This window comes from Paramisgurnus dabryanus, chromosome 12 (genome assembly GCF_030506205.2).
Source record: "Paramisgurnus dabryanus chromosome 12, PD_genome_1.1, whole genome shotgun sequence".
In the NCBI taxonomy this organism is placed as follows: domain Eukaryota; kingdom Metazoa; phylum Chordata; class Actinopteri; order Cypriniformes; family Cobitidae; genus Paramisgurnus; species Paramisgurnus dabryanus.
In genome coordinates this window covers 21676828-21699595 of record NC_133348.1, presented here as the reverse complement: position 1 = coordinate 21699595, position 22768 = coordinate 21676828, and the positions used below count along the sequence as shown (strand labels likewise).

Sequence of the window (22768 nt, the reverse complement as noted above, 5' to 3'; positions counted from 1 at the left end):
TCGAAACGCTAGAATAGACCGAAATCCCAGACGTAGTACTGAAGGAAACTGTAGCATTGTTTGTTTTTAGAGTGTAAAATTTAAACAAATCCTTTTAGGATAATTTTTTTTCAAACATTAAATATAATACAGATGATTAATTGAATATTTATATAAAAATGACAACATTCCAGCTAAAAAGTAAGCCTTACTTGATGCACAGCTAGCTGTTCTCTTATGACAGAACCGTTTCCAGACACTTGATTGGACAAACCAGACTCGATTTTATCCATGATCTCCATCCAGCTTTTGCACATCTGTTGGAAGTTCTGAGCACACAGATGTTCTCCATACAGCTTCCTACAGACAAAAGAGTTGAATTGGCATTCACATAACAAAAGGGTAAGAACGTTTCTCTTTAGTTAATTTCAGAGTGTCCCAAGTCTGCTTAAAGATAAAAAACTGTTGTTTGTTAACAGAACTGCATTTCAGTTTTATTTACCTGTGCATGTCTGTAGCCTGAGAGAAGGTCTGAACACATTGTGTGTTGATGGTCTGTAGCTTCTCATCCTCTGTAGAATCAAGTGTGAGATTGAGGCTCTTCTGATTCAAAACATCAAGGTCAGACTTAAGTCCACCCAGATCTAACAGAACCATCTATAGGTGGGCAAGAAAGAGAGATAGAGAGAGATTAACATAAACTATCACCTTTTTCATCCATACATTTTAGGAGGTCAAAGATTCACCTTTAGGCTGTCCATGCTGTCAGCCGATGACTTTGTAATGCATTCAAAGCTGTCCAGTTGTTGCTCCAATGAATTCAACTCTGTGATGAAACTGTGGTGTTCCTCCAGCTCCTCCTATGGATAAAAAAACAGCACAACACTTGTTTATGAATGTGTTAAGGAGCTAGAGTATATGGATGTTTGCAATAATGTGGGAGGTGACATTTGTATAATGGCAATCTTAGGTCTTATTTTAAGAACACAAACCTTAAATTGGGCTCCAATTTCAGCAAGCGTTTTGGCAAGATGGACCTGGTCCTTTGACAACAGTCTGGTTTCTGATTGGATTAGTGGGGCTGATTGGGGCTTTACCTGCCCAATAAGAAGCTCTGTAGCCTCCAGCACTTTGTCCACATTATTTCTCAAAGCCATCACGTTTTTCTCCATATCCTGAGGAAAACATTATCATCTAGAAATCACATCATTCACAGCTACTTAAAACAAATTAAAAAGGAAATGACAATGATGAGGATTGCAAATACTTTCAATATTTATTTGTGGGAAGTTGGAACATGGTTTTACTGATATTTTTAACCCAATAACAAAAGCTTCAGCACAGATGTTTCATGTTCCTCCGTTTTAAAAGCTCTATTAATTTAAAGTACTGCAGGCCATCTGTGGCCATCTAACATTTTAGCACTTAACATGCTTATGTTAAAATTGGTGAATTAAAGTTTTGTCCTCATCATTACTTTGGAAACTATGTTAATTTCTTAATGGTACAGAAAGTGGGCCTTGAACCCGAAACTTTTGTATTAATAAACAGCATAAAAGGTAGTTTCACCATGAAAGATCTCATGCATTTTTTTTCCTCATACAAGTAGTTTATTATGCATCCAAAGTACCTCAGATCTATTGTATTTCAAAGTTTCTCCTCTGCAGTTGTCTTACTTCTCACTATTTCATCCTGTACTCGATATATTTTAAAGGGCGATTTATAGTCGCGCGTAGGTTCTACGCCGTAGCTACGGCGTAGGCTATCCGTAGCCTGTGCGTAGCCTGACGCGCACCTCGCAAAAATTTTAACAGCGCGTCAGATCTACGCGGACTGCAAGCGCTGTGATTGGTCCACCAGAACCCCTCCCGTCAGGTAAAAAAAAACTGCGTCATAGGTATTTCCGTACAAAGATGAGCCAAGTTGAGGAGTGATTTAACTCAAACTGCATCAAAAGTCGCTGTTTATTTACTTCCATCATTGCTGGTCTTCTCAAATTATACACAACAAGTTGCTGTTTCTTCTTCGTTTGTGGGTTAACTTGCCAAGCTGCTTCTTCTCTGACAATCGCGCTGCTACTGTGGTTACACGCGTGGATACTAACCACCAGCGGTCGCGCGTGTGTTTGCACGTCGACGCGGACGACGATGCAAAAGTATAAATGAAAACCGACGCGGATCCTACGCCGTCGCTGCTACGCCGTAGGACCTAGGCACGACTATAACGAGCCCTTAAGTTACTCACATTGATGCTTTGCATCCTGCTGTTGAGGAGCTCTATAGGGTTTTCTCCTCCGGTAGGAGAGCACAAAAGTTTGTTAAGTTTCTCCCAGTGCTGATTTAGAAGACTGTGGCTTTCTCCCATGAGACGTTCATATTCCAGCCAGAGCTGCAGTGCATCCTGGGCATTCAGTAAGTCAGCATGCAGGTCCTCAATTACTGCTAGACGCCTGACACAAGAAAACACACACAAACAAACAGAATTTAGTACAATAACAAAATGGATTTTCTATGAAGTGCACAGTGATCCATGCCATAAGTCGATTATTGCCTTGCTCATGCATAGAAGCATATTTTGCCACTTCTTTACAATAAAAATGACCACTGTAATTCTTGAGCAAGAACATGCAGATATCAAATCATGTAAACTAATTAACGGTTAAACAGGATGTGGGCTTAACAAGCCATTAGTGGCTAAAGAATAAAATACCGGCTCTTCTCCTTCTCCAGTCGATTTAACATCAGTGTGGCCGCACCGGGGCTAAGTGTGTTTCTGAAGTTAGATAACAATTCATTTAAGTGGGTCCAAGTCTCTGATCTCTCCAGTTCCCTTTGAAACTCCTGTGAGCAACCAGAAAAAATAAATCAGTGGTGACAGGAAAAAGTAACACAATGCTTTATACAGCACTAATTGCTTCAAAGCAGTGCTGTACATATGATACAGAAAATCAGTTTAGATAGACAGAATGCCAAGAATGACGTGGTCTACATATCATCATTAAACCTTAAAGGGGACATATTGTGAATATCTGACTTTTTCTATGTTTAAGTGCTATAATTGGGTCCCCAGTGCTTCTATCAACCTAGAAAATGTGAAAAAGATCAACCCAGTAACTTAGTTTTGGTAAACCATTCTCTGCAAGCATGTGAAAAAAATAGGTCACTGAAATTTGGCTCCCCCTGTTATGTCAGAAGGGGATAATACCGCCCCTAACCTGCACTATCCAACCACGGGACTGACATTTAGTGATGTCAGCTCATTTGCATTTTAAAGGACACACCCAAAAACGGCACATTTTTGCTCACACCTACAAAATGGCAATTTTAACATGCTATGATAAATTATCTATATGGTATTTTGAGCTTAAACTTCACATATGTACTCTGGGGACACCAAAGATTTATTTAACATCTTAAAAAAGCCTTGTGAAATGTCCCCTTTAAGTCGAATATCTAACCTTAAAGGGCACACATTATGCACATTTTTACAAGATGTAATATAAGTCTCAGGTGTGCCTAGAATGTGTCGGTCAAATACCCCACAGATCCTTTGTTACAGCATGTACAAAAAATGCAAATGTACCTGTAAATGCAAATGAGCTATAGCCCTCACTCCCTTACCAACAGACAGTGATTGCTTTTAATTAAAATTAGATTTGATTCCCGTGAATACAGTCTGAGATGCCTAGTGTTACAATGTGTTCACAACATTAACCAGTCAGCAGAGGTGGAAAGAGTACTGAAAATTTGTACTCAAGTACAAGTACAAGTAGTTGCTAAAAAAATACTCAATTACAAGTAAAAGTACTGGTGTTAAAAATTTACTTAAGTAAAAGTACAAAGTACCCCTCTTAAAAACTACTCAAGTACAAATTACTTTTTAGCCGGTGATATTTATTGAATAAATATTAAATCCATTGAATGAAATCAGAGATATGAATTTTTATGAAATTTTGTCTGTTTAAAGAATGTTAAATGATTTTAACAGCAGCTATATTATTTCATATTGTTTCTTCATATAATTTTTATCAAGTTATAAAAATGGTCTAATGTTATTATTATTAATGAATTATGATACAATATAAATAAGCTTGTTGGGTTATTTTATTTAAAAACAGATTTTTTTACATTAACTCATTCCCCGCCAGCCATTTTTCGAAAAGTTGCCCGCCAGCATTTTTTATGATTTTCACAAAAGTTTTACAAAATGCCTTCCAGGAAAATTTTTTTCTAAAAATATATATATCAAATGAAAGAACAGACCCTCTACTTTCAAACAAACAATAAAAAAAGTGAAAAACCGTTCCATCCTATTTTTTTCCCTGCTTATAAACTCTTAAATATTGGTGTTATTCTTTACAAATACAAATTTTTTTTTAGCAAAAAGCTGAAACAATTGCATTTTTGTGAAGGAATTTAGTTAGAGATCAGATTCAGAACGAATATCAAACATAAAATTAGTAAATAACGTTTTGGCTTCAGTTTATCCATAAATTGGGTAAGTCCGCTCTCTAGTGGACAATCGCGGTATTGCACATTAACATAAATTCTTCAGAAACACGTTTTATGCAAATGTTTTTTTTTCTTAATTGACAAGATAACTCGTCAATGGCGGGGAAAAGAGTTAAAAATATTATTGGACAAGAAAGCTTTCCAAAAGTACACTACAATATTTCAAAAGTTATCAGCATTTATGATTTAGCACTGACATATGTGTAATTTAGACAGGCTGTCAGTGCAGTTACACTGCTACGCCAGTGGGACGCGGCAACAGACTAATTTGATAAAAGAGTCCTTATTTGACTGTTTATTATTATAAGCTTAAAACACTGATTCAATATGAATAATACAATGTTGACAATGACATGAAATTTAACTTTGAGCGCCATTTTACAATGTTAAATCTTTTTTTACGGTCTACGTGCTCGTCACCTAGGTAACTGAAGCTCATGTTTTAGGTATGTGACAAAAAATATAAATACATATATAATTATAACCATATGATAGATAATAAAAATAACTTTAAAATGGTTTTTAAATTATTAAAATCGGATAATTATTAAGAAAGATATGGAATTTTTTAACTCGAAAATTAGGGGGCATTTTTGTACCCAATTAAAACTATAAAACTATGAAAAACTTCCGCTTGACCAAACACTTTAAAATATCATAACTTTCTCATTTCTTGGTCTATTTGCATAATTCAAACACCACATTGTATGTAATTAAAAGCCCAAGATTAAGATGACATCTTTTTAAAAGATATATATATATATAAATGTTATTATTTTTGATTAACCACTAATTAATGAAACCGAGAGCATCAATCCACGCATATCTTTCCATATGAAATCAAAGCCCTCTCAAATAAAAGCTGTATTTTTATATATTAAAGAAACATTTCATTGTTTCTTTAATATTTCTTAATTGACTAATAATGCTGGCGAGCAATTTAAATGGTCAGATATTATTAATACATTAATTGATGATTATGTTATTTATCATTAATAATAATTCAATAAATGCATGCATGTTGCATGCATGTATTTATTTATATGTTTGACAAAATTATGCCAATAATGTAATCTAGAGATTCTAATCCTTCGTTCTGTATGATTACTTTAAAAAATAATGCACGGATTAATGAAAACGGAGAATTTTTGGAAGCCAAAATGATTGAATGGGCGATTCTGCTTTTGACAACAACGTCACTTGCGGATCTTAAAAAAGCACATGCGAATGTTACAATCAATCCCAAACTTCACCTAATTCAAGTTAAATGTATATTCTATCAAAAGAATTTGGTTTGAAACAAAAAAATACTCGCCTTCATAGAGGATTTCAATGCCAAACACGAGAGAAATTTTGCTTCGCTTATAACTTTCTTCTTACGACAGCAATCTTGGAAATTCGAACGTGAGAATCAACGTGAGGAAGTAATTTATGTCACTAGTATATGGGCTTTAGAGGTATTCACAAAGCAAAGATATGACAGATTTCCTAAGTCAACAACGCGTCTGGCGCTGAATACCTGCTAGGAACACAGCCGTGGGAACAAAGCGCTCGTGCGTATTACGTCATTTTGTCACATACCTACATGTTTCAAGTGATGTTTTCAGGCAAATTATCGTGAGGTCTACCCAACATTAAAAACGAAAACGATCAAATAAATATGGTTATAAGTCTTCTTACCATAATGTGCTTTTTGAGATTAGAGGCTGAAGTATTGTAAGCCGAAATCACTGCAGATGGCAAACAAAGTTTGCATTACATTTACACGCTGTCTCCTTTCCTTCCTCTGTTTGAACAACTCCCAGGTGCAGCCATGGGCACTCATCATCCGGTATTTCTTCTGAATTTTTAATTAATTCAGCGTCCATAACGCCAAAGTTCTTTAAAACACTAAATACAACGTCACAGTGAAGGACGCACGAGGATCGATTGAATAGCTCTCCAGAGACCGGGCTTTTTTCCGGTTCAAATACAAGGGTTTTTATTGGCCCGCCCACGATCAATTATTTCTATTGGATATCCAAATGCTGTCAAAGATTTGAATATTAATTTGATTCAAATTCTACAAGTACTTAGTAACGAATGTGATTTTCAAAGTAGCGAAGTACATTACTGACCTTAATTTGTACTTAAGTACAAGGGAAATTACAGACTTAAAAATGTACTCATAAAAGTACAAGTACACGAAAAAACTACTTAATTACAGTAACGTGAGTAGTTGTAATTCGTTACTTCCACCTCTGCCAGTCAGTCAGTTGCAGTGGGAGGGGCTTGATCAGTGTGGCATCACATTAACAAGAACATCTAAACAGCATGTATATTTAAAAAGCATGAGGGTGGAATTTTTTATTGTAGTGTTGTCGTGTTCACACTTTGCAAACATGTCCAAACACCTTATAAAAGTAGATTTTGAATAATAAGTGCCCTTTAGGCATTATCCTAAGAACCCAGAGATAAAAAAACTGATGAATTTTTGGAATGCCAAAGTGTAAACCAACATCACTAACAATTTCAGAGATTTAGTTACATCAATGTTGTTTACTCACTTGCAAACATTCAACGTGAACTCTACTCTGCCCGGATGAATAGAGAGGAACCTTGCAGAGCTCCAGCGTGTAGACCGCACTGTCTGTCTGCCGTCCTACTGAACTCATTTCGGATTCAAAGTGCGCCCACTCATCCCTGACTGGCTGCAGGTCGGCCCTGAGAGCATTTATCTAAAAGAGGACACACAACGTTTCAGAAAAATTGAAAGAAAACTATTAGGGGTTTCAATAACTACAGCACTTATGGTCACGTGGACTTACTGAAAACTTATTCAATACAGATCATTTATACCCTCTCTAGTTTATCTAGTTTTAGTTTTTCTTTTAAACATCATGAACATTTCTATCGCATCTTAAATGCAATTAAGCGGTTGAAATGATGGAAAACAATTTAAGATGTTTAAGCATGTTTTGAATGAATCAATAAATTGCAATTAATACAATACAAGAAAACAAATGTTAAGAAAAAAAATTAAGAATTTACCTGTTCGCTTAAAGCTTTGGAGTCCTGGATGGCTGAATTCACCTGCATGGAGAAAGCTTTATCTCCAGGGTGTTGGCCATCCTGCTGTTCAAACACATGGAGAGCTTCCAGACCTTGTAGCTCTGAAGAACTGACGGTCAGGGTTTCCTTTATATCCTAAAATAAATCAGTACATTTCAACCACCTTTCTCATTCACTCTAACAACAACTAATACAAACAAAAAATCCATAAGCAAGTTATGGATTAGAGACCCACCTCACACTCAAGTAATGCCTGATCAATCTGTGAGCGGCTGTCCGGTCTCTTGCTGTTTTTCACCCATTCTGAACGTTGAGAGATCCAGTTGCGCAAAAGAAGAAATCGCCTTTCTCTGTTTGTGCAGACCTGCCATTTGTCCTCTGTATCGTGTATCTTTAACAAAACAGTACACAAATGCCAATCACAATGGATGGTTTATAAGTTACATAGGTTGCTGTAGCGATGTTGTGCTTTGGTACTGACCATGCTGTCTACTGTGCTACGTACAATAAGCCATCTCAGATTAAGAGCTCCTAGTTGCTCAGCAAAGATGATTTGGTCATTGCGATTGTTTGGTTCATTTGCAGAGCCCAACCCTTCAACAGACTGGTTTAGAAAGTCGAGACAGGATTGGCGGGAGGTTAACTCGCTCTTGACATCCTAAGATGCATATGCAATCAAAGAATGAATACAAGTTCAAATTAATGTATGCAAACCAATAAGGAAGTTGCCAATGAATGCCAAAATCCTAAGTGTAAAACCTTCAAAGACTGTAGATGTCTCGATAGCCCATTGGAATCCAATGCAAGATGGACCCCAGACTTCTCTTGATCAAGTCGACTTTCAACATGCTCGAGCCAACAGGTCAACTCAGCCAAGATCTGACTCGATGACTGGCTCGCCAACAGCTATAAGGAGATTTGTTTTTTAATGGAGAGTTGTGAGAGAGCTAGAGATGGATGAAGACACTTTGACGTTTCCTACCTGTTGTTGTTTCTGGTGAATGCTGGGCACCATGTCAGTTAGGCTCATCCAGCCCTGCTCAAGCTGAGTTAGTTGTTTGCGTAGTGGTGAAGACTTGCTGTCTGTCAGCTGCAGTACGCGCATGCCGGCGCAGACTGCAGAATATTTCTGTGGAGACCTGACGTTCAGCTCTCTTAGGAAGTCCTGCATCATACACACATAAAGACACATTTCATTGAGACATTTAGGACTGTATGTGGTCAACATGATACAAAAACAAACAAATTTAAATGATCCGCAAGTTTAAGTCACCGTGAGCTGGGTAAGGCTGAGTCTGGAGTCCTGAAGATCCGAATCAGAGAAGCTATTCCACCTCTGAACCTGTTCATGAGTAGTGCTCATCCATGCCTCTAGTTCAGTTGAGTCATGTTGAAAGCTACAAACACAAACAGAAATCCACAGCTGTTGTGTTGCTTGTTATACCAATGCATGTCCTTTATACCAGGGGTTTTCAAACTTTATTATGGCAAGGAACCCCAAATATGATGAACCTTATGCGAGGGACCCTATTATAAAATATATATCCATTTATATTTTTGATATTAAAAAAATGTAAACTGTTAGATAAATAGTAATTATTTTGATATAAAAAAGACAGCATATTATTTCCAAATAATTGGCTAAACAGTAGATATTTATAATTTTGCTTTGTCTTTTTTTAATGGGACCCCAGCCCAAAGTTTGAAAACCCCTGATCCAAACAACTTATGAGAATGCAACTCTGACAAAATCAAGTTTAGAAAAAATGCTCAAAAATGTGTCTCCTTCTGTCTATGGGGTGTTGCATGTCATGCAGAATGGATGTAAATCAGTAAATTAGGAGGTAACAAGAGAATTAGGATGCTGCATTAGAAGACAATTGCCTACATAGGCTGCTCACTAGCCTTTTGAACAACTAATGTCATTTTTAAACACAAAGAAAAGTTTTAAAGGGAACATTCGACAAGACTTTTTTTAAGATGTGAAATAAATCTCTGGCAGAGTACATATGTGAAGTTTTGTCTCAAAATACTATATAGATAATTTATTATAACATGTTAAAATTGGCACTTTGTAGGTGTGAGCAAAAATTTGCAGTTTTTGGGTGTGTCCTGGTAAATGCAAATGAGCTAATCTCTGTACTAAATGGCAGTGTCATGGTTGGATAGTGCAGATTAATGGGCGGTATTTTCTCTTTCTGACATCACAGTGGGAGCCAAATTTCAATGACCTATTTTTCACATGCTTGCAGAGACTGGTCTACCAACACTAAGTTACTGGGTTGATCTTTTTCACATTTTCAAGGTTGATAAAAGCACTGGGGACCCAATTATAGCACTTAAACATGGAAAAAGTCAAATTTTCCTTATAAGTCCCCTTTAAAGAGTAACTAAACCCTAAACCAACTTTTTTTAGTTAATGATCTGTAAGAATGGGGCTTTATTAGTGCTGTTCATTGATTTTAGTAAGTTTTTTGACATTTGGATGTGAAGTGTTTCAATACTACAATATATGGTGTAAAAACGTCTGAGTGCTGCCCTCTTCAGGTTGAACGATGGCTACTACAGTTGAATTTTCCTATTGGATGGTGGGTCCAAAAAATGACTAGTGACCTAAGCAGGTTCAAGATCACCACGCCCTTGTTACGATCTCACCACAAACTTAGTTCGTCCCCTCTATCTCTTTGGGATCTGCCCACTTTTCTTGCATTTTTCAAATATTGCCAGTGGGTGGAGTCAGGCTCTGACCAGGGGTTTAGTTACGCTTTAAAGACTTATGATTTCATTTTAATGGATTCTTAGTTATTATGGTTTTCATTTAATGAAAATGTGTGATGTGTGGGTTTCATAATATTCTCAATATAATCTCTTTTCTTTGACAAAAGGTTCCTAGCAGTCAAGGCAGGGTGTAAAATGGCCAATCATATATATAGGTGCCTTAACAATTTAAACTAATGGAATCAGAAATAAAATATCTATTAAAAAACGTTAACGTATTCCTTCAATAAAACTGCATTATTGCTCTTTTAATCATGCTATTTGTGCATGGTGTTCATACCTTTCAAAATTCTTTCTGATTGTTTTTGTGGTTTGGATCTTTCGCTCTACTTGAATACGGAGCTCCTGCCAGCGTGTTAACAACAGTGAACTTTTAGTGGTCTGACCGGGTCGCTCACAGTAGCAGCCCTTGAGTTGGTCCTGGATCTCTACCACCTCAGGCTTGATGTCTTCCAGGGCTTTGTGCAATTCCTGACAATAAATGGAGAGAGAGAGAGAGAGAGAGAGAGAGAGAGAGAGAGAGAGAGAGAGAGAGAGAGAGAGAGAGAGAGAGAGAGAGAGAGAGAGAGAGAGAGAGAGAGAGAGAGAGAGAGAGAGAGAGAGAGAGAGAGAGAGAGAGAGAGAGAGAGAGAGAGAGAGAGAGAGAGAGCATACAGAAAGAAACATTATAAATTTTTCATTATTTTATACAGTTTTAACAATAAAGGTGTTATGCCACAAACAATTATTTTTGGCTGTATGGTTCCTGTAAAAACCTTTAACATCTGACTAACCTGTTTTGATGTCTTTAACCTGCTTTCAAAATGTCTTCAGACTATTAAAATGTTAGGGAACCAGAGTTGGTTACTCTATGTCATCACTGTAAATAATGCTTGAAGCACCTTTATTTTGAGAGTGTACTAATTATATAATATTGTGTAATTTTAACATATGATACACTATTGATTTTACAAGGGGTCTGCCAAGAAGTAAATTATTTTTCCGCAAAAAAAGGAAACATTATGCGGTGATCAGGTGGTACTCTGATGTGTTTAAATATGGTACGGTGCTCTCAAAGTTTGAGGACCACTGTTCAAGCACATCTCATCTCATCCACCCTCTCCCTCAGCATCTCAGCCCCTGTTCAATCTGAGTGGCTTGTATGGATGGGAGAGAGTTGGATGTACATCTATTAAAGGCACACAAAAGGTTTGCATGCTGTTCCTCCAAAACCAATCCAGTTGAGTAATGAGCTTTGGTAGTCAGAAGGGGAAAATAATACGAAAGCATGGCTCACTGTTTATGGCTGACTGTTCTGCGTGAGTCAGTGGAGCTGACAAATGAGCTTACACAATCGTGCGGGGGACAAATAATACAAGAGCGTCCGATGCTGACAGCAGAACATGACGTTCTGCAGATATTGCAACCATCGTTCTGGTTAATTAAATCTGGAACGAAATGTGTCGGACTTAATAAAGTAAAATATTCTCATGCAACCTCCTATATGTCTACAACTCAACACTGGCTGGTAAGCAGTGTTGGACAGTAACTAATAACTAGTAATAATATTACTGTAATAATATTACTTTCTTTGGTAACTACAGTAGTAGTGTAACTAATTACTAAAAAATTTTGTAATAATACTCATTTCATTTATTCATTTATAGAGCACATTTCCAACAACGGGCAGTTGAACCAAAGTGCTTTACAGCCATACAACAATAAAAATAAAAACGTACAGAAGCGCATCATATAAAAACACATCATAATAAAACATAACAAAATAATATACAGGAAAAACACACATATAGAAGTCATCGATCTCAACTCACAGACTTTTACTTAAAAGGTGAATTTTCAGGTACCAAAAAAACTTTTCTAGTTAATAGTTCATTTGTCACAACATCACCAATGCAGGAAGCTAGCTCTTTTTTATTTTGCCAACATGTTTGTTTGGTTCCATCTGCTTAAGCCCTGTTGCAGATTTTAATATATATTTTACTGCTTTATATAATTACAGAAGTTGTTTAAAAATATTTTACAATGTAATGGAAAAGTAATGTAACTAGTAGTGTAACTAATTACTGTTGGTTGGGAGTAATAATATTACTTTTAAAAGGAGTAACTAGTAATATTAATATAATACATTTTTGAGTAACTAACCCAACACTGCTGGAATCATATGATATTATGCACCCTGTGTGAAACTAACCTCATATGACTGCAGCTGAACCTGCAGGTCGCCCTCCAGCTCTGAATCTGCCTTGGACACGCATGACTCGAGTTCATCCAACCGCTTACACAGTTTTTCTGTGATCTCATCACACAGAGACCACTCCTACAAAACATGTACAGAAAAGACAAAAGAGATTCAGTGTCTGTTGTTATTGCTCAACTGACACAATGAGCTATTAGATGTAAATCTAATCATAAAAACTGCAATTATGGCAGCACTACCCCTCTCTGATAGATAAGATTTTATCAACAAAATGCACTGTACCTGTAAGTTGTGTTGCATTTGGACTCCAAGATTTTGTGCTTTGTCCTGAAGTTCTGCTATTAAGTTTTCCACCTCTGCCTGGCCATGCAGTGCCCCTTCTGGCAGCTTCTGGGACAGCAGCTTAAACATGACAAGGTTCTGTCCCAAACCTCTGAAGTATTTCTGTTACCAGTCGAGTGCAAACAATAAAAAGTAATATTAATTATAATAGCTCATTAAGAAAAAATGTAAGACATTATACCTACCAATATGTTTATTTTTAATACAAATATTGTGATTGATAATAATAACTGTTTATTAAAACATTAATATGATTTAACAACCACAGCCCAGCTGTGTACCTTGTGTTCTTTGAGCAGACGGTGCAGCTGGCTGCAGTCATGTGGGTGTGCATCCTGACTGCATTGCAGCCGTTCAGAGCCCAGGTCCAGGAGACCCCTTAGATTTTTCAGAAGAGCTTCACAACATCTCTGTAGCTCATGACCATTCTGCCCCACAGACAATCTGCGCTCATGTGCCAAGGTCCATATGCCACCCTTACAGAACACACACTTAACATCATATATGGTATAATATCATGGAAAGGAAGGAAGGTGGAAAAGAAAATAATGTAGAAAGAAAAGAAGAAAGAAAGAAAGAGATTTAATTGAATACCTTTATGCATGAAAAGTCCTTGGTGAGTTTGGTTGAAGTCTGAGTTTCTCCAGCACTCTCTGACAGATGATCACTAGTCTGTGTAATAAGAAATAAAAGGGCTTAGAATGACTGAATCAATCTCAATTTCCCTGTAAAATATGTTTGGCAACACTTTACAATAGGGTTAGGGAATGCATTAGCTAACATGAACAATACATCTACAGCATATATTCATCTTATTTTGGGCCGATTTCCCCCTTCTGACAATTCTAGCTATGTCCCGATTATCTTTATGGTTCTAGAGATTATTTTATCAGATTTTCCCTTGGTGTGAGGTGTGTTAAGGGTGTCCGAACCTGATCGGAGGTACGTTGGAGCCGCCTTGATTGTGAATCGTAAATATTAAACATGTCTAATATTTCAGATCAGAAATCCTGATGTGTGTGGGGAACCCCGCGGACAAACGCACGCACCCTTTTGAGATTATCAAGTGAAACAAAACAATATCCAATCAGAAAGCCAGATGATGGAAGATGGAAGCAGTCATGGCACAGCACAAAGTGAAGTTGATGCAAAGTTAACATGTAAAGACCATGTTCCCGATGTCTCCATGACTTCACCCAAACCCTTTTCTTTTTGTTTTTGAATTTTCTGTGAAAATCATTCCAAAAACTATCATTGAAATTTCTTCCTGCATATTGTCTGCCATACTTATTCTGAAGTTTCGCGAGATTTTGCGAGATTTCCTGTATTCACAGTCGAGAGGTTGAAAATAGAGCAGAGCAAAACGGTTCTATCTAGGATTTTTTTATCCTCATGTTTGTGGTCTATCACATTTTGAAAATCTTATAAGATGTATAAAATCTTTTGGTGCGTAACCTGCATTAGTTTATGTTAATTTTAGCATTTACTAATAAATTTAGCTGTTAACATTAGTTAATGCACCACACAGTCAATTCAACCTACTATTTTAAGTTTTGGCCTGTGATAAGTTGACATAACTTATAAAAACAAGTTAATTTGTTGAGTTAAAGTTACAAAATTTTGATTTGACAAAAATGCTGCAGTAAACATTATTTATATAGCACCTATCACAGATACAACCATAAAGTGTACAAAGTGCAACAATGCAAACAAATTGCAAGCATTTTGAACAATTAAGAATATAAAACATAGAAGCCCAATCAACTAAAGGCTTGTCTGAATGAAAGGCTATAACTACCGTATTTTTCAGCCAATAAGCCGCATTTTTTCATAACTTGGCTGGTGCTGCGTCTTACAATCAGGTCCGCCTTGTAATTGAGTATGAATTAATTTTGACATTTATGAGGCAAGAGACAACATTTCCGTCAACAGCCGCGAGAGTCCGCCATATGCTGCTTCTGTAATTTATTAATTCAATGGATTCTGTTGTGTGGAATGACGAGTATGCGAACTTCATGCTAGTTGGCTTGTTTGGTTAATTTAGACTATTCAACCTTCCAGGTAAGTTCTGTATGCTATGTTTATCGTTTAAATAACTGATAATATTACTTTCAACGTACAGACATCTATTCAGCCTGCTGTTCTGTCCGCTATTGTTTAATTGAATAACTTGCCTTTCCAAATTAAATGTCTGTTCTTCAGCTTGGATTTTGTGAAATAATTTTCTAAATAAACACAACGTATAGTCCACTGTGACTTATATATGTTATTTCATCTAAATGATGCATTTTTGAATGATGCAGCTTATACTCCGGTGCGGCTTATAGTTTCGGAAAGTACTGTAAGTATAATTTGTATAATTATAACTAACATTAACAAGACTTAATAAATGCTAAAACCTTTTGTTCCCGTTAGCTAAGGCATTTACTAATGTTTACTGATCCGAACATGTCGTAAAGTTTTACGAATATCTTTTAACAGTTTTGAACTATTGAACTAGGAACACTGCGGATTTACTGCAAGTACATCTGACTCATATGAAGATAGTCTGTTGGGTTTGTGAGTGTTTTAACAGGCCTGAAACTGACCTCTAGTGAATTGGTATCCTGGCATAATTCCAGTGCCTCTGGTCTTTCCTTTAATTTGAGGAGAATTTGCGTCAAACTCTCTTTATCTTCCCCAGACTGTGGCAGATCACTGAATGTTGATGCACTGTAGGACAAGAAAAATCAGTTTGGAAGTGTTGTCTTGACAAGCATGATATTCAGTGAATGATACGTCTCTATTCAGTCTCTACAGTACTCCACAATTGTCTTTATCTAGTGGGATTCCTGCTTACCAAGTGCGCTGCTGAAGTTGAGCAATGACCTCAATCAGATCTCTTTGGTCTTTTATTTCACATGGCCTCTCCTAAAGACAGCATTAAATAGTCATGCATTATCTGTTTAATCTGTTAAAATATTAGAGTTACAGTATAGTAAACTGCAGTTAGTACTAGACTTCAGATTTACCAGTGTTGTTTCTTTCTGCGATGTGATATCTTGTAAGGCAGGGGCAGTGGAAAGTGTAGCGAAGTCTTGCGGTGTTGTCTCTGGATCAGTGATGCATTCAGGTTGAGTTTGTAGATCATCGGTAACTTCTACTGTATCACTGTCAGATGATTGTGGGACTTGCAGGTTGTCTTGATTACCTGTTTCTAAGGTTATAGATCCCTTGTTTTCACCTGGAGACGCTTTGGTCAAATCACTGGTTTTGAAACCTGTGTTTACTGAGTCTATTGCAGGCTTTGCTGGTACTTCTGCAGTTACCTTGGTAACTTGGTTCTCATTTTCCTTTGTACTTGAAACAGGATCTTTATTTGTTATATCGGGCTCTAGGAAACTTTGATTTGTAAAAGCATCAACGTGTTGAAGGGCTGGTGCAGCAAGACATGGGATAAGGTCAGTTATTGATCCGTCATCTGTGACAGATATTTCAGAGAGCAAAGAATCCGGTAAACAACATTCTGGATTTGATTCCGGTAACACAGATGAATACTGGACAGCAGCCAAATCCATTTTGTTTACATCTTCTGATGAAGATTCCTGAAGGCAGATACAAGAATATTGGAAATATTTAGTTAAAGAATTCTATCCATGACATTTGGCAAAATTTTAAACATTAGACTTAAATGCTATTTGTATTTTTGAACTCGTATAAACTAGCTGAAGTATCTTGATTTTCACCAACAGAGTCCTGGTGTTTATGTCAATGCCTGACAGATTAATTCTGTGTGTTTACACAGCAAAATTTGTGACTATGAGCCTTTGTATCTGCATCAGTCCCACAATCCCGCAGATCCAGATTCAGGAAATTTTTGCATTATAATATATCTGTTCCTGCCCTTGTTTGCAAAACTTTTGCTTTTTTATAATATACGTATGTTAATGAACAGGTGACAGAAAGGCAATGAATTAAATTACTCTTGAACTCTTAGGGTGGGTTGCACCAACAAGGATTAGGCCAAAATCTGGTTTAAATCAAAGCTTATTTAATAATTCCATTGCACCAAAGTTTAAACCTGTTTAAAAATAAACAGGTTTAAATTTAAACTGTCATTTTGATCCAGGTTTAAATCTTACAGTAAATCTAGATTATCTTTAATCCTGTTGCTCCATTACTTTAAACTCTGTTTTAAATCTAAGTGAGGGATTAACTTTAAACTTGCATATGAGGAGGTTTAAATATGTTTTTTAATAATTAAATGTCTGGCTAAATGATTAGAAACACATATCGCGAGCGTGGTGGCACTATTCAAAAATGCGTTTATTATAACGTCTCAACAAAGTGAGTTTGGCGGCTCAAAAAGTTACCGATGCTCATATGTGCTTCTCCTCTGTCACGCGCGCTCCAGTCAGACGAAAGACAGTGAATGAACGGACACACTGTGGCGCTTAATGACAAATGCGTCGACACATCTTGTTCATGATATCACAATATCTGAGCTTTGCGATATTTCCTGTCACAATATTTCCTGATATGTTAATCAATACAATTGTTTTAAAAGATTGTCAAATGTTTTTATTTGAATCAGACCTTTAGATTAGCCTACCGGTGTATGTAGGTGATTTATAATACAAAAATCACATTACATTTGCTTGCATAAACTGTTTATTTTCTTTTTGAATGATGTCAACATTGTTGCTGTTTAATTACACCGAAAAATTCAACATGGCGGACAAAATAAATCGCAGATGAAGGGTTTAATACAGTTTATAGTTTTAATCTAAGATTTGTTAATCTGTGTTTAAATTTAAGTGGTGCAACACAACTCGAATTAAAATTAAACTGAGATCAACAAACCCTAGATTAGCTCTAAACTCTGCTTAATTTAATCCTTGTTGGTGCAACCCACCCTTACATTTGTAAATAAACTGCACTGTGCATATGTGGGCAGATAAAGCAATAATTAAAGTAAAATAATTTTACTGGGTCCAGTCCATACCTTAGTGACACACTTTGTTACAGCAGATGTTTCATTCTCATATTCTTCTGTGGGTTTGTCATCTGGGTCCTGATACAGAAATGAAAGAGCAAATGAATAGAGCTGAAGCACCTGTTAGTGAAGGTTGACATGCTGGTAAATGTTCACTCTCCACTAAAGGCATAAGAGGCTGTGTCTGAATTACAAATGAACCGTAAAATTGACATTTCCAGAAATACAGTAAAAGCCAGAGTGTTGCAATACATATAGACAAATATTATTACAGAATAAACCCTGAAACAGTAAAGAGTGCAACAAGAGACATGAAACTGTAGAACTAGCACATTGGGTCTCATTTACTACTAAGCATGCGTACGCACAAATTTGTTTGTGAAATATGCGTTTGGATGTTTTAACTAACAAATCATGACTCACCAAAAACTTTATTACTAAAATTTCTTCTAAATGTTTGCAAAAATGTAAGAACTACTTAGACCACACGTACGCAATAATCATGAACGAGGAAAAAGAACCCTATAATATACTGTATATATCTGTGTTATATGTTTTTTTCATTGTTCATGAATATTGCAAACTTGTGGTATAAGTTGTTCTTACAATTTTGCATATAAATAAATTTTAGTGTAAAAGTTTTTGTTAAATCATAATTTGTTAGTTAAAGGTGACATAGAATGATTGAGCGGAGTATTTATCCTTGTTCTGTGATGTGACATGTAGACAAAAATTTTTTTGTTTGGGTCTGTAATGCCTTAGAAGCTTCCTAAAAACCTCTCTCAGATAGCTCTATTAGGGTGGGGGATTTTAAACAAGTGGTTTTGCACCTATTTGGCTCCCCCTACTGGCTTAACTTGCAATCTCATTACTGATTGGCTGACTTTGCTGCCACTAAAAAATGTAGCCAATTATTTTAAAGTGGAGGGGTAGTTTGATGCATGTGATGTCATAAGCATCAGTTTTTCAGATTGGGCCGTTTTCTGGCTGACATTTCTAAAAGAGGAATTACTATGAGACGGAGATGTTTAGCATGTTTAGCACTTTTTGTATGTTTGTGAATGCGGGTAGACTACCTTTATTCAACAAAGACACGGTAAAAATGTTTTTTCATTCTCTGTCCCCGTACGCACATTTTACGAACAAATTTGTGTGTACGCATGCTTAGTGAATGAGACCCATTGTTTGCCTAGATTGTCAGATATATTAATTGTAGTGACTGTACAAAATATTTGAATGCAGAATGCCATAGCCAATCTAGATCAAATATTTCAGAGCTGTATAACAAAACATGAATACTGTTGAAATAATGATGATATGCAGTGTTGGGGAAAGTTACTTTTAAAAGTAACAAATTACAATATTAAGTTACGCCCAAAAAAAGTAACTAATTGCGTTACTTGTAATGCCTACATTAATTTTTAGTTACTTTTGCATTACTTTTTCTTGGCTGAGGCTTGATCTCTTTTAGGCCTTGCAGGTGTTTTTTATAACTGAAATGTTCTGCATTCAGAAATTGCATATTTCATCACAAAAATGTCGAGCTCTGGCCTGCCATCTCAGTTTCTGACTTAAACGGTTCCCACACAGGCGTGTACGCATAGAGTGCATAATGTGACTACGTTCAGTAAATTGGTTTAAGCCCAAAGAAATCAAAAAGTAAAAAGTAATTTATACTAATGTAATAGATAAAACGAACGTACACTTTTGGCTTAAGAAATATTAAATGTTTTACCTCTGGAGAGCTGCATATGAGAGTTCCTGTTGATGATGACGGACTGACACATTCTTCATCATCATTGTTATGGCTCTCTATAGACACCTGCTTAACAGATCCAGGAAAATAGGGATATATTATTCCTGCAGCTCTTACGAATGGACCAAATCAAAACAGATAATCTGTAACATACTCCAGATTTAATCATTTCGAGCGAGTGTGTGTGTTGTATTACGTGAGCTTTATAAAGGTACTTACCATATCATCAGTGTAAAGGTGTGACAAAGTGAAATCCACACCAGTTTGATCAGAAGAGGGAATCGTTTCAGCTGGTTGACCAATAGAGGCCTGAGCAGAGATAAAGCACAAACGATAAAAAAATCTTAGTATTGGATTTTGGGTTTTATTGATTTTTGCTTTTGTATTTAGTGTCAATACTTGCCCTATTAAATATTAATAAATAAATAAAAAGTTTTAAGTCCTTTCATACATCCCACCTAACATCCTTTTGTAATATGAAAGGTTAAACAATTGATTGAATGTTTCAACAATTTAACTATTTAAATGTACACTAACAAGGACATGCATAAAGATCATGATATATAATACCACTGGCCTAACTGTGCATACACACCACAACCTTTGCTAATAAAGTCATGCCAGTAATGATTTAAGACACACAAGGTTTGACATCACAGTCAGAAAGTTCCCATACACACAACTTCCCCCGTCGGACTCGGCATTCAAGCTCAAGGATGCTTTACTCCCCTAATTCCCACAGACATGAAAGAAAGGTCATGCACTTCTCACAGACACACTTCTCAAGACTACAAATTTACTGCACTGTGATAAAATGGACTAACATGCTCTAACCAGACAGACTCAAGGTCATGCTGAACATAAGACTATGAATGTCTCATTATGATGTTGTCATCGGTGAAATAAAATGTTATGAGTCCTTCACAACTGGCAAAAAAATGATTCACGAAGATCGATAGATTTCACTATGGGTTATAAAGCTGATTATGTAAATAAAATTGCTGCTGCTGAATTATTTTCAAATTTGACAAATAAACTTTGATTAAAAACTTTGATTCATTTATTAGGCTGAAATGAAATAATCAGGAAAGTTAAATAAACACAGGTAAAGTGACAGACCCTCAGCACTGTGCTCTGCTCCACAGTGAGACGCTCGAGGTCCTCTATGGGCTGCCGTAGCTCTTGGGCCCAATGGAAAGCTGTGAGAGTCTGTTCTGCACCTGCAGGAAGACCCAGACCCGGCCTGCAGCTCTCAATCTCATCAATTGTCCTCTTCATGGATCGGATATTAGCCAGGATGATCTATATGAAAGAAGAGAGAAGTTATGCATTTCGAAAATGAGACAACTTATTTCTATGCATTGCAAATAAGCGAAAAGTTTCGTACCTCTCGGTTTTGAAGATGCTCTTCGGGGGATATGTCTTCTGCATCAGCGGTGGAAAGGATAGTTCTTATTTTTGTCAGGTTCTGCTCCATCGTATTTAACTCCATTTCAATTGCATCCATCTCCTACACAGTTATGAGTGAATTCAGGTGAAAATTTAGGCAAGGAAATCATAAAAAAAATGGCATTATGGTATTAGATATTAAAGATGCTACATGTAAGATTTGCATGCACCTCTTTATTGCTAATGTGTGAACAATCTCAGAAATAAAGGTACAAAATCTGTCACTGGGGCAGTTCCTTTTCAAAACGTATACTTTTGTACCTAAAGAGTGCATATTAGTAACTGAAAGGGTACATATTGGTACATATTAGGACCTTTGCTGCATTGGCACCTTTATTTCTAAGACTAATAAAGTCCAAATTATTAGCCTAGAAATCTAGACGCACCCTAGCGGCCGCAAAATATATTTGCTGCCAGGGTTTAGTCTAGGCACTCACAATACACTTAACAGCTCCAAAAACCAAAATTTGGTCAGGCCAATCACATCGTGTGTAGCGTCTGTGGGGCGGGCTTAACATGATGACGACAGAGCTGCAACGGTTCCTACTTGAAAACAAAGAATGGCTGCTGCTGCTGGTGAACAGCTTTCTTTTGAAGCGGCTTTGGCCGCGACTCTGGAGGACTTAGACTTATGTTTTTCTTTGAGAGAAGAGCAAATAACCCTACTGAAGTCCTTTTTAAGCAAGAAAGATGTGTTTGGAGTTTTGCCGACTGGTTACGGTAACTACATCACCTTCTTCGTTGCTCTGTTTGTTCATAGCGCTATCCTATTGCGTGCAGAGGCATTTTGAGGGACAACCCTATATCCCGCCCCTTGCATTGAGCCGTTTGTGTGAAGAGTTGCCAGACCTTACATCTTGATGTAGGTCTGGCTAACCAGGCTACCAAATTATAGTCGTGTGTAAGGTCTTCGTCGTAGCTACGCCGTAGGTTATCCATAACCTCTGTGTAGCCTGACATGCACCTCAAAAATTGTTCTACGCGGACCGCAAGCACTGGGATTGGTCCACTAGAACCCCTCCAGTCTGGGAAAAAAAACCTGTGTCATAGGTATTTCTGTTTGCGACGGTGAGAACAAAGATGGGCCAAGTTGAGGAGTGATTAAAGCTGCAGGAATTGATTTTTTTGCAGCCACTTTATTTCTTATCAGGAATTAAATGTCTAAGCTATAAAACAAACAATTAATTGTCATAATTATCAAAGCACTAAAACAGGCAATTAATCGTCTTATGGCGCTTTTCCATTGCATAGTAGCCCACGGTTTAGTTTAGTTTGGGTCGGGTCACCTCACCTCACTTTCGCGTGGTTAGCTTTTCCATCGAGTTTAGTATCACTTCGGAGTGGGAGGGATTATAAGCGTGTCGTTATATTTACGCTACCTACTGCTGTGACATCATACACGTGAGAGCGTTGTTGTACATTCCCATACATTCATTTATTTCTCACTCTGCCACAAAATTAAAATTGGCCACCACAAATAGATGTTTGCACATCGCGTTTATAACTACCTCTGTCTCACATGACAGTTTCTGTTCAAACACCCGACCCGTGGCGTCAGTCGACGGCGCTCCGCTGAGCCTCATTCAAGTTGCATTTAAGCATATATAATGCGGACGTGCACGTCGCGAATGTGCCGCCACAAACTGCAAGTCTTTGTTATGGTGTCCCGGATTCTCAACCTGCGGATGTTTTTCATCGCTAAAAGGGTGTTTGGAAACTTATAGCAGAAC

General features: G+C 36.9%; 1 protein-coding gene across 4 annotated transcripts in view; it reads right to left on the bottom strand.

The window, feature by feature from the left end:
- Window positions 1–22768, bottom strand: part of syne2a (spectrin repeat containing, nuclear envelope 2a) — a 132118-nt gene that overhangs the window by 30037 nt on the left and 79313 nt on the right. For 3 of the 4 annotated variants that reach the window (XM_065257168.1, XM_065257171.1, XM_065257170.1), the window contains exons 56-81: window positions 20977–21099; window positions 20709–20891; window positions 19809–19898; window positions 19569–19658; window positions 17843–17911; window positions 15870–16442; window positions 15698–15768; window positions 15447–15570; window positions 13453–13530; window positions 13140–13334; window positions 12799–12960; window positions 12511–12636; window positions 10600–10790; window positions 8815–8938; window positions 8524–8706; window positions 8301–8447; window positions 8023–8199; window positions 7777–7932; window positions 7521–7676; window positions 7037–7207; window positions 2689–2819; window positions 2224–2428; window positions 972–1154; window positions 726–839; window positions 482–636; window positions 192–339 (exon numbers count right to left, since the gene is read on the bottom strand). In XM_065257168.1, the coding sequence (XP_065113240.1) occupies window positions 192–339; window positions 482–636; window positions 726–839; window positions 972–1154; window positions 2224–2428; window positions 2689–2819; window positions 7037–7207; window positions 7521–7676; window positions 7777–7932; window positions 8023–8199; window positions 8301–8447; window positions 8524–8706; window positions 8815–8938; window positions 10600–10790; window positions 12511–12636; window positions 12799–12960; window positions 13140–13334; window positions 13453–13530; window positions 15447–15570; window positions 15698–15768; window positions 15870–16442; window positions 17843–17911; window positions 19569–19658; window positions 19809–19898; window positions 20709–20891; window positions 20977–21099 (4125 nt within the window). The remainder of the gene's footprint in view (window positions 1–191; window positions 340–481; window positions 637–725; window positions 840–971; window positions 1155–2223; window positions 2429–2688; window positions 2820–7036; window positions 7208–7520; window positions 7677–7776; window positions 7933–8022; window positions 8200–8300; window positions 8448–8523; window positions 8707–8814; window positions 8939–10599; window positions 10791–12510; window positions 12637–12798; window positions 12961–13139; window positions 13335–13452; window positions 13531–15446; window positions 15571–15697; window positions 15769–15869; window positions 16443–17842; window positions 17912–19568; window positions 19659–19808; window positions 19899–20708; window positions 20892–20976; window positions 21100–22768) is intronic. The other variant, XM_065257169.1, reaches the window with a different exon arrangement.